Below are 18,196 nucleotides of genomic sequence, written 5' to 3'. Positions count from 1 at the left end.
GACGTGCCCCGGCCGAGGGAAGGAGCGAGCGAAGGGGGAGCATTTTATCAACAGGCCAGGTGGACAGAAGTGTTTTCGGAGTGTGGTAAAGCACGCATCCCTAGAAGATGCACCCCAACTTCAGCAGAGGCCACGTGTAAATAACTGGTCGCAGTGTGACTCTTGACAGAGAGGCCTTTCCCAACGTTGTCTTTACCTTGATGAGATCTTTCAGCTCTCACGCCCCTTAATCTTACGAACGCGTGATAAATTATTTAATTTTATTTGATGTGACAACGACACAATCACTTCTGAAACGAAAAAACAATAGGCTGTAAAACACTTTCAGCCTTCTGAAAAGTTCCGTAGGATCTTTATTTGCATAAGGGGGCACTTGATCCCCTTAATGGATAAGAAAAAAGAACCAGTAAGATGTAAACTATTTAAACTGTGTACTCTTTCATGTACCGAGTTACAGTGCTGAAAACGCGAGCTCAGAAGTTTTTGCTTAATTTGCAAAATTTTAATTTTGCTTAAGTTTATTAGCTTGTTACTTAGTTAATCAAGTTACTTAGTTTAATCATGCCTGTACATAAAGAGTATCTGTGAGATACTCCATATCTGTCTCACTGTATCTGTGAGAAGTAGTTAAAAATCATATTTACAAGTAACTTTGTGTTCAGTGTAACATGACAAAAGCCAGAAATCAGTGCTATAACCAGTAATACACAGTTTTTGCAAGCACAGAGTTTGTATGCAGTTGTAAGCATCTGATACTTGAGAAAACTTAATGCTGAATCTGAAACTCAAAAGTAAAATTTTAATTCTCTCATAAATTATTAGAATGCGGTAGGATTTTCCTAAAACATATTGTGAACATTAGTAGTGTGAATGTATTCAAAGCATAATGTAGCGATGTCTTGTGGCAGGTTTTGTGTAGATAGCTGACATATAAATATAATGTGTGCAACTTTTTAACCAGAATTGTTTAATACTGAAAAGTGTATGTTGATGTCTCTCTTTGGAAGGTTTTAATTTCACTTGATTTTCCTTTTGTAGGGTGACAAAACCAGGGCAAACAGCTGAAAATGTCATCCTATTTGGCTCAGGAGGTTCACCTTGCTCGAAGACATGAGGAGATGTAAGTAGTTGTGTTCTACCTCACAGCAGTTTGTGCTGGGGTCGTGTGAGACCTCCCTCCCTGCACATGACCCTCGGTGCCCGTGAATCCGAGCTCTGCAAGGGGCTGGAGTTCCAGGAGGTGGCACCCTTCCTTCATGAACCATTGGAATTAGCATCCTTGCCTGCCGTTAAGGGTATCTAGGTTGATGAGTTTTTTGACTTCCAATGGTGGTACTGGTTTAAGATCTCCATTGTTAACCTCCTGTCACTGTTAAATTCCTATTTGGGGAAGGTAATTGGATTTTCTCACAGAGCGCCTCAGTTATAGAATTGCTTCTTTGTTGCCCTGTAAACTCAGATTGTGAGGCAAAAACAGTAATGATTCAGAAAAGTCTGTTTTTCTTGTAACAACCAGTACGTGCCAATGAGCAAAAGCGGTACCGATCAAGTCACCCCAACCCACCCTGTCTTTCCTGTTCTGGGAGATTCAGTGTTTCTAAGCACCTTAGCATATGAGGGCTGCTGGTTACAACGTTATAGCTTCATACAAGCACAGCAGGTGATGCCTGCCTGTACCTTTTCCCTCCTCCAGCACACCCACCCTGCAGCCGGCTTAATTAGCCCCATAGTTTTGAGAAAACTGGGTAAGGTAAAAAGGTTATTTTCTAGCTCCTGAGCAAAATGTTCTACCCACTTAGCAAAATGTTTTCCTTTGTAGACTGTCTCAGAGATCAGAGCTGCTACAGCAGATGGAGACTTATCTAGGAGACAAAAAGACTAAAAAGACATGGCAAACTCAAGCAGCTGATGCAGCTCATAAAAGGAATGCAGCACTTTTAAATGTAAGTTTCTGCAACTACCAGGGACCGCATCGAAATGTCATGGTTATGTAGCTTAGATAATTAGAAAAAAAAAAAAAGTGTTTGCTGTATAGTTGTCATTTGAATTCTCCTCTGTACAGTTCCCTCTTCTGGAACTCGACCAAAAAGTATTAAATGACAAGTCTTTATTATCTGATGGCATCACTACCTATTTCCCATGCCCTTCTTATAAAAGTCTCGTAGTGGAAGCTGCTACTATATATTTTTATGTTTTTTAAAGTACGTGGAGATGCAACACATGCTAGTACATGTCTGCCTGAGAGAACTTAGGGGTCTGACAGGACTCACAGCCTCTCTACGCTTCGATTCAAGACATGGGGGTATGTTTGGAAAGAGGGGCTGACCAGGCTATAGTGCTTTTGGTCCAGGGGAGGAACTGCTCTCCCACCTTAGTTGCATTAAGTTGTAGAAGAGATTTTCAGTTTGGTGTTTTTCTTTAAATAGGTGTAGAGTGACTGCAGGAATCTTACTTGCAAGTCTGTGAAAGTAGTGTTTGGTGTTTCTGGTTCTTCCTAGAGGTGACACCATTATTATATTGTTCATAGCTGTTCCGCATACCTCTTGTCATTTAGGTGAGGTTTGTGTTTCCTAGAGAAATTCAGCAGACACTGGAGAATGGGCAATTGAAAAGATCCAGGTTTGATGGCAGGGACTGGAATGCTAAAAGCCTCCTCTGGAACCCCAGGCTTAGGCATCTGAGTTAGAAGAGATGCACTTGGCCACTGACATGATGCATTTGAAAAATGTTTGTTGGTTGTTTGGGAAGTAGCAGAAAACTGAACCTCCTATGCATTTTCTTTATACTCATTTTTATTGAGGGTCCAAATTGTATATATTGTGTTTACTGAAAAAGTAAATTTTACTCTAAATGATTACAAGATTAATTTGTGTCACCCAAAATCCTTTGCTTCTTCATGCAGAGCCTGGTTCAGGTTTAAAATGTTCAGATTTTGGGTGGGTATAATTCTGTTGAAGGCCCTCTTTGTATTTAAATGGAAGTTATATTCAGGGAGGGGTAGACAAGGTGAAACAGTTAGACAGGGATGCCTTCTTAACTATTCTGTGACAAGGAAGATTTTTCAGCTTGGACTGGCAAACTGGTGCATTCCAGGCTGGGGCAATCAATCCCCCCTGTATTGGGTATGGATAAGTGCAGGTGCTTCACTAGGGAGAAGTAAATGGTTTGGATTTTTTTTTCCATAACTCCTACTCCATCGATTTAGTAATTTCAGCCATTATGATCCCATTTTCCACATGCATTTTACATTAGATTTTTACTTCATAAATACAGTATTTTATAAATTATTTGCATTTATAAATGCATTCTCAGTTTACACGTGCAGGCAAACACAATAAATGCAGAGTGTGTTTTTCCATGATGAAAGCTTTATTGTATTGGAAATGTTAACAATAGCTCAGACATATACAGAGTGTAAATATTTCTGCAGTTAAACAGATATTTGCCATCTTCTGTCACATCCTCAAAATTGTTCCTTTCAAGTGTCAAAAATGTTGGTGTTTGTACAGAAAAAAAGCAAAAACATATGTATCAAAACAAATTCTGTTGCAGGATAAAGTAGCATAAATCAGTTTAAATCTATTAATTTTATACTAGTTTTAACAAGCATGCACTCCTGCAGATGCTTTTTGATAACAGAAGAAAACAGGAAAAAAAAAATCTATGCAGCATAATATATGAGAAGCTTGAAAACAAGACTGATTAATGTGCCAGCTTCAGAATATTGTTCCTGATACCAGGCACTGTACATTTCACAGTTACCATGTGGAGAGTTGTTGATTTGGCCTACTCAAAAATACATGGACATGACGAAGTGTTATTTTTTTATTTGCATTTCTGGTTTTCTGCATGTAAGCAAAATCAGTTGTTTTCAGTAATAGATCGTAGCAAAAGGCATTTGTCTTTCTCTGTGCTAGTTGGTATTTATGCACAGGAAAGATTTCAAGATTAAATTCTAATCAGTAGTAAGCAAGGAACTAACCTTTTTTTAATTGAGATTTTGACATTATAAGCACTTGTTCAGCGTTTTAACATAATTATCAGAGTATTTTCCTTGATGTCTTTAGAGGGAGGCTGCAGATTTGGGGAAATCTGTATCATTTGGTGCTTATATAATGTTGTCGTAATAAAAGCAGAAATTAGACTAGTATTTGTAATCTAATTTATGACATTTGTTTCTCAGTGATATTTCTTGTGTTTAGAAATATGTATTACTTTGCAACAGCTTGTAACATGAAATAGAAAAGAAAGAATATGCTGTATAGTAATTAGTATTGGGAAGGTAATTTAGAGCAAATTTGCTTTCCTTCCCAGGCATGTAATTCCAGAATTATTTAAGTGGGATTCTGCCAGACTGATATCAATATAAGTGACAGCTGAATTTGGTCCCCTAAAAGCAATGCATGTGTCATGCATTCCATTTTACCTCTGGGGAAGGGTCTTGAATTGTTTTTGTTCCAGTCCTTGTGGTTTTAGGGGAAGCACTGTAAGATGCTCTCTTTTTTTTCAGTACTGTGACATATTTGATTTGTTGTTTTTTTTCCAAAGAAGTTTATATTGCTGACGTATTTATTTTTATATTGATGACAGGGATTTATTTTTCCTACAAAGCTTACCAGTTCTGTAGACGCACAAGAAGTGCCATCTAATCTTTCAGTAGTTACAGTTATTTTCTAAAGCATACTACACCTTCCAGCAAAAATTTCTTTCACTGTCTGTCATTAAATCAGTATTCTGAATGACAATAGACTGCACAACATACAAACTGGAGTGAGCAACAAAAAGACATGTCCAATATCTAGGCTATGCCAAAGTGACCTTCTCTTCTAAACATATATGCACAACTGCTGTCTCCTTTCTTGCCTGAAAGACACTCATTTCCTATCACCATGAACATTCCAATGACTTGGCTGAGTATATAAAGAAATAATGATTGATGTTCTTCCTTCCTCCTGAAATTCCTACAGTAATTAGGAAGCAGGAATCAGAAAGGAGGAAAATCCTATGGAAGAATGAGGTGAACGTTGCTGATTGATCCTTTTTTCAGTGTGGTGATAAATTCTCCAGACTTGGCCTGAGCTATTCTAACACGAGCTACATTTGCTGCTGTTGGTGGTGCAGCAGAGAAATTCCTTGCTTAAGTTACTTAAGTTTGTGTTGGCCTCTGTTATTTTGACATCGTGATTTCAAATGGCTTCTATCGTTGCTCTTGTTCCCCCTTTATGTTTATCCCATCAGTCTTTTCTCACCTGAAAAGGGACAGCTACTTGCTGCTTCTGAGGATTTGGATAGGGCAAACTGGGTCTCAGATTTTTCTCAAACATCCTTTAACTTCCTACAGCAGTATGGATTTTGCTGTAGAAAAGGGAGAACAGTTTTGCTTGGATTAGGTTTGTTATCACGTACAAGAGAATACAGTCATTGTAAAAGGAATTCATGAAATAAGACAAACACTGTAAATTGAATGAACTGACTGTATCTGTCACTAAGCTGAACTTCAACTAACAGTAAGGCTTGTTTTTTTTGCTTTTATTAATCATACTCACTGAATTTGAGTCATATTTTTCAAACTAAACCTGAGTCGAGCGCTGTGTACTTATTGAAGTATTCAGACTGGCTATTATTCAATACGAGTAATCATGTTTGGTCTCTCTTGTGGATATGCTCCTCCAGAATCTCACTCTTCCTTTCAGCAGCAGTGGTGGTGAATATTTGGGAAGTCCCTTTGGGGAATTTCCTCTCTCATTTAGTTTTTCTGTTGTACTCTTCACACCCGCTCTCTGCTCCCAACTCTGCCATCTGCTATACTTTCTTTCCCCCTCCACTCTGTTCAGCTTTGGCTTCTTCACACCCCACTCCCACGTCCCTTTCTGTCTCTCTTCATCTGCCCACCACTCAATCTCTTCAATGTTTGGGTATGGAACTAAGCCCACAAGAACGGGTCAGAACTTTAAAGGGGGAGGGTGGTGAGTTTGGGGGCATGCTTTGATTTGTTTGTTGCTGTTGGTTTTTTGGTTGCTTCTTTTTTTTTTTTTTTTTAAATGTATATAGGCCTTTGTGAATCCAGCATACATCCACTGGACATACAGAAACCCAAATACTGATTTTTTTGTAAGAAAGCTATGTGAGGTGCATTGTCATCCAAGTTTGTCTGGTGAACAGCTTGCTGCAGCTCTACATTTTTGTGCACATGTTATGCATGCATATTAGCAAGTCATCTTTGTCTTGAGAAGTAAAGATCTTGCACATAATTTGCCTAGTTACTTTACAGTTACAGTAGCTAGAATACATACTTCAGTCTTCTTGTAGCACAGAAAAAGATGTTCTCTTCCCCTCTATTTCCTTAAGTTTTATAGAACAAAATTTAACTGATTTACCCTGGTGTCCAGAGAGAATAACAGTCTTTTACAGCAACAGTCCTACATGGTCCTGAAATGTACTCTTGTATGAAAAAGGTACAGCAAACATATTTACCAGCTGTAGGGTGTTAGTCTAACTAGTATAAGTTGGATTTCAGAATGCCTAAACAAAGATTTGAACTTCAGTGTGATTATTTGAATGCTTTTTAGATTTAATGGGTTTATTAAGTGAAATGCCTTTATGTGAATGTCTATTTTCCTTTTAAAATTCCCAGCATTTGTTTTAAAAATATACTTTGCCTGTGTTTTAGGATATAGAAGCAGCAGAAAAAAGGCTGCAAGAAAGAGTGTGTTTACTTCCACATCCTGAAACTGTTAAGTTAGAAGTAAGTCCTAGAACTCTGTCTTTTTATTTGCTGTTTACCAAATATTTTGTTGGGGTTTTTTTCCCCTGAAGCATGTTCTTAAAGTGAAAATAATTGATTTTAAAATCCAGTGACTGGTATAGCCAAAGGCCTGTGTACTGTGTAGCAAGCTGAACCTAAATTCTGGGGCAAGGTCCCTAGATTCTGGAGCATTCTGGTGGAAATATTTATCATCTTTCAGATCTATACAAAATTCTATTTTAAAATTAAGTCAAATATAAAAAAATTAATATTGTGAATATCAGAGGATTACTGTGTTTATTATGTTAGAGTAATTTAGTTTGGTTTATATGGTCATCCCATTTTCAGTTTGCCACAGATTGTCATCTTTACATTTCAGGGTCAACAGTTTATCAGCATGAACAGAGGAAATTTCACTTCAGTTATTTTGTGGTTATATGGAAGCTTACAAAAAGTACTGCTGCTGCAGGAACACTCTATTTTTGCTTCTCAACCTGGAGACTGTAAACATTATTTGAATATAAAAAGTTTGAGCAGCCAGATTCCCACTTGTGTTTCTTGCACCAACGGTTTGTGGGTTTTGCGTTGCGTGGTGATTTAGTCCTCACAGGCACAGCAGCACAGTGTCCCACACAGGTTTGGGTGCTGGGGCACTGTCAGGGAAGGGCAAAGGTACGTTTTTAGCACTGTCAGCTGTGAAAAGAGGTGTATTGTGCCTTAGCTTCACACCTGCTGGGCAAGTGTTATCATGCTTAGGCTATTACTTAGATGAGAGGCATCAATTCTTGTTCTGGTTACTGTTAAAAGTTTTTATCTGTCATTGCGTTTTGTAAACAGCCTGCTGTGACTATGGCTTTTTTATTATGCTTATTTTTAGACATTTTTAGGCATAAAGGTACTTTTTTTTTTTTCCTGGATACCTATACATGTTGATTGATGCTAAGAAAGATGCCAAGCTAGTAATAGTGAACCTATTTTTACTGTGTTTGGAAGTAGTTCTAGACTCCTTGAGGACTTTTGAGACACCAGCTAGGGTTTTCTGGGTCAGTTTTGGACTGCTGCTCCCTCTGTCCTGTGTTGGGTGTTGAGCTGCTTGCACCATGTAAAGCCAAGTCCTCACAAATGGGAGACTGCTGAGCGATTGCTCTGGCTGCAGACTGTCTGCACTCTGCAGCAGCGGTGAAATTTTAGAGAGAGCAGAGTTACTATTTGGAGGAGAAGATCCTATTTCAGCTTTTTTTTTTTTTTTTTTTTTACTTCTAGAGAGGAGTGCTATAAATAGTGGAAAAAGAAAACTTTCTTTCATGGTACAAAATTCTTGTGCGTGCTTTGTTCCAAAACACTTCTGAGCATATTTCACTCAGCCATATATGTGTCTGTATTAATATACTCTGAAAGTTATGGCTATAATGGATCCCCAGCTTGCTAAGTCGGAGTAGTTTTGTGTGACAGCACATATGCTTGTCAAAAAAGATTCTTTGAGTAAATCTGTTGAAGAAAATATTTTTGTAAATCTGCAAGAGCCACAGTTATATCTGAGCCACATGCAAGGATCAAAATGATTAGCCAGGAATCTAATACCCTGCAGGGAGATGTTCAGTTTTGGGCTACGTTTCTCCCACATTACATAATTAAGTAAAATAAAAAGGCTCACTACATATGTACCATAACTGTTCTCTACTACAAAATTACTTTTTTCTGAATGGACATCAATGACTAAAAATACTTTCATTGGTGGATGGATTAAGGTGTTGGCTTAATACGGTTCTTCAATCACATTATTTTTGTGGGGAAAAAGATAATACACAGCACTTGAAATTTTCCTGAAAATCCTGCAGACAACAAAGTTATTCTTAGGATACCAATACAAAAATGATGAATTCCACAGATAAATAATAAGTTAAATTCATTACTCAGAGGCACAGCATAATGCAGGAGGAAGGGTTAGATGATCCACAGTGGTTTTCCTAGACTGCAAGCTAAGTATACAGATTTATTTTTTTTTATTTGTTGGTCCAAATACCGGGGATTATAACTTCATCAGCGAGTTATCACATCTAAAATTTTACTCAAATATTTAGAACTATAGTACTGCAGACTCTTCTAGCATAATCAGTTTACGTTGGTAAATGTGCACTTTTCATTTCTAATATTAAACCGGGTTTTTTTCCACTTAAAAATTAAATTCCACTAATTACATACTTAAATATAAAAGCTGTTTCAGGAAAAGTATATTATCATGAAAAATAGTTTATTAAAGGTACTGTGAGGGTCTAAACTAATCTGTTGCTTACCACAAGAGGGCACATTCAGTCACTTCACAGTTCACGCTGCAGAATGAAATCTTTCCAGGCTGATATTTCGTATCATTCTAGAAATCTGAAATTTCATGTGTAAGTACATTATTGTTTTCTGAATTGCTTCACTCATAAAGTAAGATTTAATAATGTTTTGCATATCTATATATTGTTTTAAACAGGCTGACACAGATTTTGAAATTAAGTTTATTTTTTCTTATATCTTTCTCAGACTCTCTATTGGGCATCAATAAAAGAATCTCTTCCCAAGTGGGAAGAATTTCTTTTAGGAAGAGCAGAAGTTCCTATTGGCTTTAAGAAAATGAAAGCTACAAAGCAGAACATAAACTACTCAGAAGAAGACTCACAAAAATAAACATTCTAGTTGCATTTTGTTTTGTAATTTATTACTTAAGCAGAGAAGATCATCCAGATCGGGCAACAGAATATCATGCCAGTAAATTGAAATGTAAATAATTTAAATTAAAATTAACTGTATTGGATAATTTGATTCCATTGTTACATTGTGTACAATTCCTTATTTTTTTCTGTATTAGAGGAGCGATCCTCAAAGGGGCTTTTAGGATCAAGAGTGAGAAACACTGGTGTACAGATTTCCACCAAGGCAATTGCTTTTTCAGTATGAGAAGAGTTTTAGGTTATTTTTAATCCTCTGCTTCTACATGTAAGTGCGATAAGTAAAGACAGATTCTTGCATTATCTTTCTTCACTTCAGTCATCTGTGCTGCATGCCTGTTCGTGGATGAGGGAGAGAGCAGGAATTTACCATTAGGAAGAAAGGCAGGCTGTGTGTATCAGAGTAGCCTTGGTTTAGCACCAAGAATCTGTAAAAACCTTCATGAGAGCAACGGTGGAAGGAACAACCTTGAATTTCCATATCGTGTTTTCCCTGATTTTTGTCATTGCCACTTTCATCACTTCTGCCCCTCACTCCAGTAACCACTGCTGCTTTTCCCAACCTCCTTCTGCCTACGTTGTATTTCCTGTCTAAGGGGTAGGGAAGCAAATCTCCAGGGCTTTTCGCTACTTTGAGGATGCCCTTAATGCTATTTTCATTCTGTTGATATAATCTACAAGTGAGAACTTTTTCTTAGACGTGAAAAGTTTGGGAGAAGCAAACTGAAAGGTAGGTGGAAGTGGCTGTCCAAGAACAAAGCATATATAGAAGTTGAGGAGCTAATAATTTCATTTCAGACATTGAACAGCTGCTCAGCTTCCTCCTACAGAGGTGTAGTATTGGTGAGTTTTAATTGTGCAGTGGGCTAATTTGATATGAAAAATTCACAGTGCAGAACTTCAGTATCAGTTCAGTCGAAGATCCTTCCAGGTGTGTGATGTGGTCTGCAGAAATTGAATCCTTCCCAAGCAAAAGAAGCCTAGAAAATACTATTTTTTCTTTTTATTAAGAACCTGTACTCGAGTCAATATACTGTTAAAATTTAATCTCATATCCAACAATATAATTCCACCCCAACCTGGAAGCAGGAGAAAAAAAATTTATCTCTGCCAGTGTCTGAGGATATGAAAATGAAATGATTACAAATTTTACTAAGCTACTAGTTAACTGTCTATGCATCTCCATGCTACAGAGATATAACCTACTGGTTAAATATATATAACTCTGTGTTGCATGAAGAATCACTGACACAATAAAATCAAAACTTCAGCTGCGATATAAAATTTTTGTATGTTTTCCACAGGAATATTAAGAGTTCATTTAAAACTTTTTCTATTGAAGTGTCCATTAAACTGATAAGTTTTTACAGAAACTGCCATCTTAGAATTATCCTGTTGAGTGGGTGTTGGTGTTTGTAACAATAACGTTGTTTTCATAATATGTGATGGCAGATTAGCACGCTTCTCTGCAGTGTTGTTAACAGTTGTAATTAAGGAATAAACAGTAAAGGGTGTCAGTCCGATGACAATTTCATCTATAGTGTCACAATACAAAATGTCACAAAATATTAGAACTGTTATATAACTACAAAAATATCAAATTAGGCTTTCATCTTACAAGCTGAGATCTTAAAAAAAACCTGGCATAGAGACTATTGCAATTTTATACCTACTCAGTGTTCTGTCACAAAGACAACTTGGTAATATTTTCTTCTGTAAGCTCACAATGTGATTCTCAATCTGATTTAGCGGGAATGTGGATGGATCTTACAGTAATAGAGCTCACATTTAAAAAGCAAATACTTGGAGCCAGTTGAGCAGACAAGAAGGGAAAAGCTATTACACATGATGCCCAGATTGAAGGGATGGGTGAGCAGTTAGTCACTAACAAAGACTGGGATTCATCCCGGTCTTTGCATCCAGAGGGAAATCACTTAAACTAAAATCTGGCCCCTAAGTACTTTATACATAGGAATAATCTGGGTCTTTATCTCTTTTGACTCCGCCTCACCACTGGGACACAATGCAGATACTCACTATCTCCTTGCCCCTTGTGAATTCCCCTGGAAGGAGAGCTAAGTGTGTGGACATTGAGGGCATGGCAGCTGGATGGATGAGGATTTGGCAGCGTGCAGGGAAAGGCACCTGCAAGCAGGATTAGAGTAGTTTCCATGCTGCCGTTGGGTGTTCACATAGCGTGTATGAGATTAAAATGAAGTTATCTTCAAAGAAGGAGTTTAATTTTTCCTGCAGCATGACTTAAGAAGCACTAGGACAACAAGTGCAAGGAAAGCTGTATAGGAAGGTGTCCAGAAAAGTAAAAATTGAAGAGAAACATTAAAAGCAGGAATGTTTGTAGGTGACTGCTCTCAGAAACAAGGGCCTTGGTGTTGGCCTGTGGTCTGAAACAAATGAATGCAATTGCCTGTGACTGTGAAACAGCACAGCAGTAGGGGCAGGGGGGACACAGCAGGGACATTAAGGTACAGGAGTGAGTGTCTCCTGATTTGGCACAGACCTCGGGGCACACAGTGTCAGGGAACATAATTATATGGCATCTCCTGTTCTACCTAATTTGTTAAGTTTAGTTTACTACAGCTGAGCTAGCTTGCTGCTCGCCTTTCTATAGGTACAGATTTGAGAAAGCAAATGAGAAACTTTAGTGTGTTTAAAAAAAAATTTTTAAATTCCCCCAAACTGATTGATACTGATGTGATTCAATACTGGCCTTATATGACATCCTGAATGGGTGTTCTACACCAAGTCAAGGCTATTACCTTAAACATATCAATTCTATGTAGTTACCACATCTTTTCCCAAACTTTTATATATATATATATATATAAATATAAAATATAGATATTACATCATAGGTATCTTCTGTAATTTCCTACCCATCCTGACTAAATGTTTTTCCCTTAAAAAACTCTAACTTGTTACTCTGCAGTCTTGACTTGCTACTTGCCCTATTATGTTAAAGTATATTATATACGTATGCTGCAGTGGTCCTAAGAGCCTGTTGCTTCTGGTGCTTTTTTGGTGGGTGGGGAACAGCAATTGAGAGAAGAGCAGTGAGAAAACCCAAAGGTTTTGCCTGTCTGTAAGTTCATCTTTGAGTATCTTGCAAGAAGAAATAATTAATCATCCTTTTTTAGGTTTATGCACAGATGAGTAGCCCCAATGCTAACCCAGGAGCACAGCCTGTTCACCCATCTTGTCACCTCTGCCATCACATTCCCAAGCTTTTTACTTTCTCAGTTATTCTGGCTGTGGGGGCAGGAGCAGAAGGCATGTTAGTTTTCCCTAGGATAAGAAATTTCTTACTCTGCACAATCTTCCTCAAGACTATTAATTTAATTTGGGAGTACATTTGAAATAATAAGTTGGTTTGGACAAATGATATTTGATACTATGGTATCTAGGCTGTATTTATTCAGGGTCATGTTTTCATAGGAGCTGGGAGCTAAATTTTAGGCTGTCATTTCTGTCTTTTTCATTCACATAGAGCAGGTTGGGGATAGAGATGCTCAGTTTGAGTTTGTTGGTACTGAAAAATAAGAAAACCAAATTTGAAATGGAATGTACTTTTAGAGGTTATATCTGAAAGAAAATATTATTTACTCCATAATGGTAATTTTCATAATATTTTAATAGTTGTGTTCAGATACAACTTGACCTTAAATATCACCCCAAATGCAAGCTGTTTTAACATATTTGTAATGCTAAGGTCTTCATTACTGTGATATTCTGTTTGCTCAAGGATTATAATCCATGGATATACTGTGTTATAGTTGAAATAAAGCTTTGATCCTGTAGTCACTGCCTCCTGGATCTCGGTGTTATATTACATGTATGAGTTGGATGTAAGTTGGTGCCTGTGGTAGCCAAGTGTGTGAACAGCAAGTAGGCCAGTGATAAATACTTTGTTCAGGTATAGTGTTTATTTTCCTGTGACTCTGATATGAAATTCTAATCTGCTGAGTGAAGATTAGAATCTCAGAAGTTTACTGCTGAAAAATCCAAGTTTAATGAATCCCAGATCGATTATTGGCACCCCTCCTATTGTTTCACAATAACTGAGCTAAATTACTTCAGATATGCGATTACTAGGAAGATGTAGATAGAGAGACTTAAGCTCTTGCAAAGGAAACAGGTGGGGGAAAACGGTTCTTTAGTACATCCTCCTGCTGTGTGAAGCTCTTTGTCTTAGCTATAAATAGCGTGATTTAATTTGGGAATTTGCTACTCCTTTTAAACACAGTTGAAACAGCTCTTGAAAATGCGCTAAGTTGTACCCGCTGTGTATGGAGCCTTCCAGTTGTATCTTTTACATTTTACTTACTTTGAATACGTCTGTTTTTAACGCATACAGATAGGAAGTATGCTCACTTCTCCCATAAGTTTTATCGCTAGTGATGATGATCTTAAAAATAAATGTGTGGTGTTCTTTCTCCTCACTCTCAGTCGTATCACCTACCAGAAAGCCCTAATAGGCAACAAAATAGTGTGAGACGGTATTTACATCACACTTTTGAAACAGATTCAAGCAGAGCCAGCTGCTGTAAGATTATTTTACAAATCTATTGCAAATTAATAATAGGAAAAATTTGCCTTTCTTTAAGTAAATTACAGTCTTCTTGACTAATTACGTAGCTTGAAGCTCCAGTAAATAAGTACCTGTCTCACTGCGGTGTTGGGAAATGTAATTTTGATATTCAGACTTGCCTTTCTTTACCCGTTTAGTTCGCGTGTGTTCCCAGTAGCTTCATTTCGCGGAGCTCTGACTGTTGCTCAGTAAAAGCTTCCGGAGGATGATGTGCCCAAGTGGAGCACATGCCCGCAGCTTTGTTCGGCGCGGTCGAACCTGCGCGCCCCGCGCCCCGGCGGTGCGGGCTCTGCCCGAGGGGCAGCGCTGCTCCGAGCCGGGAAACCCCGAGCCCAGCGGCTGTGGGAAAGGGAGAAAGGAGACAAAAGAAACACCCCAAACCCATTGCTTGGTGGTTGCCCGGTGTGAAATGCGCTCGCTGTGGTGCGGGGGAGGACAGACGGACGGCGGTCGGTCGTGTCGGGGCGCAGGGACTGCGCGTTACCGGGAACGGTGCGCTGGGAGAGGGAACGGGGAGCCTGTTGTGTGTGTTCTCCCTCACTCAAAGGCGCCGAGATTCCCAGGAAAGCTCTGGGCAGAGGGTTTGATTCCTTGGAAGTGTTCGTAATGATACCCATAACGATGAAAAACGTATCCGTAAACCTCTTGGGAAAAGGTTTGTGTATGTGACCCAGAGTGTGGCAGCTCCCCGTCATCTGGGAACGGTGTTTAGAAGGCGCTTAAACTACTGCAGCCGCTTTGCGCTATTTCTCGGACATTTCTTTGTATCAAGTTTCCGAGTACACTTGGCTTTTTCCTCTATAATCAGCTTTCTCTTGCTGGATTCATTGAGTGATGCGATAATCCAATGTTGGTAATATCTCAATTCATTAACATAATGAATCAGAAGGAAGAGGCTGATTATAAATCAGAAAGCTTCTATTTATGTGAAATATCTTGGCAACTGGCAGCAGCGAGGAAGACAGTAGAAGGAGTATCAGACAGTTAACAGGACCTCGGGAACGCGGCTGCGGGAGGACTCAGGTGCTCTCTGCTATTTAAACGCCTTAGCCCTCCAAAGGACAATTGTGCCCATTGCAGCGAGGCAGCAGCGCTGATTTGGGGAAGTACCTGGCTCTCGTGGCCTCGGTCTCCCAAGTGGTTCAAAGCGCCCATCCCCGTTGTTTGGGACAGGGTTTTGCTCCCGGCCGCCGCTGGCAGGTCAGCCCGGGGGGGTGGGACAGGGGCTGCCGCCTCCCCCTACCCACTACTGTGGCCCATCGCCCACGGCCTGAGGAGGCCCGGATGGGGCCGGAGGTGCTCCGAAATGCTCGGCAGGGAGCCGGGAGAGGTGAAGCGGGTCCAGCGAGATGCCCAGCCCCTGTCCTGTCGACTGGGAGTACTTTTGCCCCCGGACCAGATTTCTTTTAAAGTTACTCGTCAGCCTGCTTCTTCTGCAAATGGAGAAGATGGCAAAGAGGCAAATATTTGTAGAAGTCAAGTTTTATGTTGTTTTGGGCTTATACACTCAGAATTCCGGGAGCAGACCCCTTTTCTGCACTACGTGTCTGTCTCCGCTGGGGATCATAAAGCGTTTTGGTGACTAAACACGCTCTTAGTCCCAGAGTCACTTTAAAGCAGATTTTAAGAGCACTGGTGACTTGAAGCACCCACACTGAAAGGCCACATGGCCCAGCTGCAGCTCCAACACCTGATGAGGAGGGGCAGCCCGTTGTAAAATGGAGAGCACAGAAGTTCCAAATGCACCCTTTTCCTCTTTTTTTTTTTTTTTTTAATTTTTCATTGAGGGCACATGTTGCCCATGATTGAATCAATTAAGCAATTGCAATAAATCAATGAGATAAATACAAATAACGTGAGGAGGCTGTGGGCCAGGTAGGGTTAGCAGTAGGAGTAGGGCAGGAATGGGGTTATAAAAGGTGGGGAAGGGTCACCTAGAGAGTCAGGGCAGGTGGTAGAAACAAACTGGTAAGAGCGTTTTTGCCCCCTTTTTATGTTTTTTTTTCCTAAGGCCCTGTGGTGATGGTGTTGGTTAGCACAGCACCGTGGCTGTGGAGAAGGTGGGGAGAGTAGGAAGGCAAATATTTAGGGCAAAGCTGGCCATGGTGCAAGGTCTGCCTGCAGAAGCCCTCAGGAGAGGAAGGACATGGGGTGAGTGTGTCACCCAGCAGCCCCCCACCAGCACCCCAGCCCGGGGGGTGGGTGCCTGTCCCGCAGCCATGGCCTGCCAGTGACCCCCTCTGCCTGCACAGCCCCAGGGCCTCGCTGCCCTTCACCATCCCGTCCGCAGGAGGCTGCCCAAGGGGTCCAATGCGGCCGGGCAGCCGATAGCCCTCGCCGTGGCCGCTGTCCGTGCTGACCGAAGGGCGATGCCTACGCCGGGACCTGCTGTGCCGTCTGTCCCTCGGTTGCAGGGGCATCTTCCTCCGGCCCTTTCCTCTCTCTGCAGAGCACGGCTTTGGGTGGCAGCACAGCCCCGACTCTCCGGGGGTATCCAGGGTCCAAATCTGAACAGGTAGGGACGGCCTGAGGAAAGACGCAGGAGGTGTTAGGGAGTTGGCAGGGGCCACGCCGTGAGGGCTGGGGAAGGAAGGACAGCAAGGGCCGGCAGTGAGAACACTGAGAGCCAGAAGGACAGCAGTGCCCGCACCCCAGCCGTGGGAGGGCGAGGCCCTGAAACCCGTCCCTGGAGCGGACTCTCGCGGGGGTGGGCTGGCACGCTCGAGGCCCAGTGGGCTCGCTTAAAAATAACGCAAATACTTCGGTAAAACTGCTTAAAGCGAGAGACGGACAAGTCCTGCAAGAAATTGGGCGTCCTTGGGGACGCGGCGGGTTGGGAAAGGCATGTGTCAATTTAGCCCTAGTGTTGACTTAAGCGGAAGTGCTAAGCCATTCCTAAACCTAAGTCAATACAGACTTAAGCCAAAATTGTTATTAACGAGCTCTAATCTGATTTAAGAGCCTCCGAGCGAGCCGTGTCTACACGAGGCGCGTTGCCTTGCGCTGCGCTCCGCGGTGCCCGGTCCCCCGGGGGGGCCGCGGCCCGGGACAGCGGGAGGGTCGGGAGAATGCATCCCCAGGGAGGAGGGAGGCGGGTTTCGAGGAAAGCCGGGCCGCAGTGATTTGGGCTGACCGGTGATGTCCCTCCGCGGGACAACCTCTTAAAACTGTACCCAGCTCGGCTGGCGTGGGGCGGTTCGGGGCTGTGCAAAGCCCTGGGCCGGGGGTGTTTGCAGCTGGGGCCGGGGCTGCCGGGACCTCTCGGCCGTGCCTGGCCCGGGGGTGGTGCCGAGGGCCGGCAGCTCCGCTCGCTCGGGAGAGGGACATGCCAATGCATTTTTTCCCCCGTCCCAATGGGGCAGTTGAGCCCTCCACTCCACCCCCCAGTGGGGGCCTTTCTTTTCTTCCCCACCAGCTTTGAGCAGCCCTGTTTCAGATTGGCCTTTTTATGTTTGATATAAAGAATAGTTGTTGGCCAATTCCATCTTTTCATCGCTGCTCTCCAGGCCCGGGTCCAAGCGGCTTGTCAGATGCTCATTAACTCCCCCTTTGGCTCTTTCCAGTGTGTCTCCTAAGCTCATTGTGCCAAGAACTAGCGCTTCTTTCTCTTTACACGGCTCCCTTTCTCTGCTCCATCAGGGAGACAAATTACTTTCCAAAAGGGATCGCCAGGGATGGTTTAATGAGAATTTCTCTAGCGCTGGCCGTGGAAATCAATGTAGTTAACATTCGGTGCACTTAATTGGACTTTTCTCTTCTGCCTCCTTCAAAAAAACTCTGAAGCTATCCTGTTAATCTCTCATTTGTAATCAATTGTGTTGACTAAACAAAAGTCTAGGTCGTCCTTTCTTCCTGTCCCAGACAATCCTTTGTTGCCTCTAAATGCCTCATTCTTGAGTGCTCCTGGTCGTGTAGATGGGTCCGATTTTTGACAGTTCATTATTGCGCTTTTGTCCATTTAATCTCCCTCGCTGTGTTTTGCATGTGCATGCCTTAATGAGCTCCGTTGGCAATTAACATGTTTCTAGCAGCAAACTGGTTGCTCAGACGTTTGGAGAGCGGAGTGCAGGGAAAAGGGCAACGCAGCTGCCTTGTAGGTTGGTCGCTTCCCGGTGCCCGGCGCGGTGCCGG

At 41.5% G+C, this 18,196-nt stretch overlaps 1 protein-coding gene across 3 annotated transcripts; it reads left to right on the top strand.

Moving 5' to 3' along the window:
- Positions 1-13,274, top strand: CUNH3orf14 (chromosome unknown C3orf14 homolog). Of its 3 annotated transcripts, none has more exons than XM_029958374.1 (5): positions 1-59; positions 1,039-1,120; positions 1,820-1,943; positions 6,671-6,745; positions 9,275-13,274. In XM_029958374.1, exons 2-5 carry the CDS (start codon positions 1,068-1,070, stop codon positions 9,416-9,418), a joined length of 396 nt encoding a protein of 131 aa, XP_029814234.1. In that variant the 5' UTR covers positions 1-59; positions 1,039-1,067; the 3' UTR covers positions 9,419-13,274. The 3 variants fall into 3 exon arrangements, with proteins under 3 accessions (XP_029814234.1, XP_017923896.1, XP_017923899.1); XM_018068407.2 differs by lacking the exon at positions 9,275-13,274 and adding an exon at positions 7,125-7,427; XM_018068410.1 differs by lacking the exon at positions 9,275-13,274 and adding an exon at positions 7,125-7,428 and having other exon boundaries at positions 49-107.
- Positions 13,275-18,196: the final 4,922 nt, after the last annotated feature.

Source organism: Manacus vitellinus, unplaced genomic scaffold (assembly GCF_001715985.3).
Source record: "Manacus vitellinus isolate BGI_N305 unplaced genomic scaffold, ASM171598v3 scaffold_14_pilon, whole genome shotgun sequence".
Taxonomy (NCBI): Eukaryota; Metazoa; Chordata; class Aves; order Passeriformes; family Pipridae; genus Manacus; species Manacus vitellinus.
This window is presented reverse-complemented; position numbering and strand designations above follow the sequence as displayed.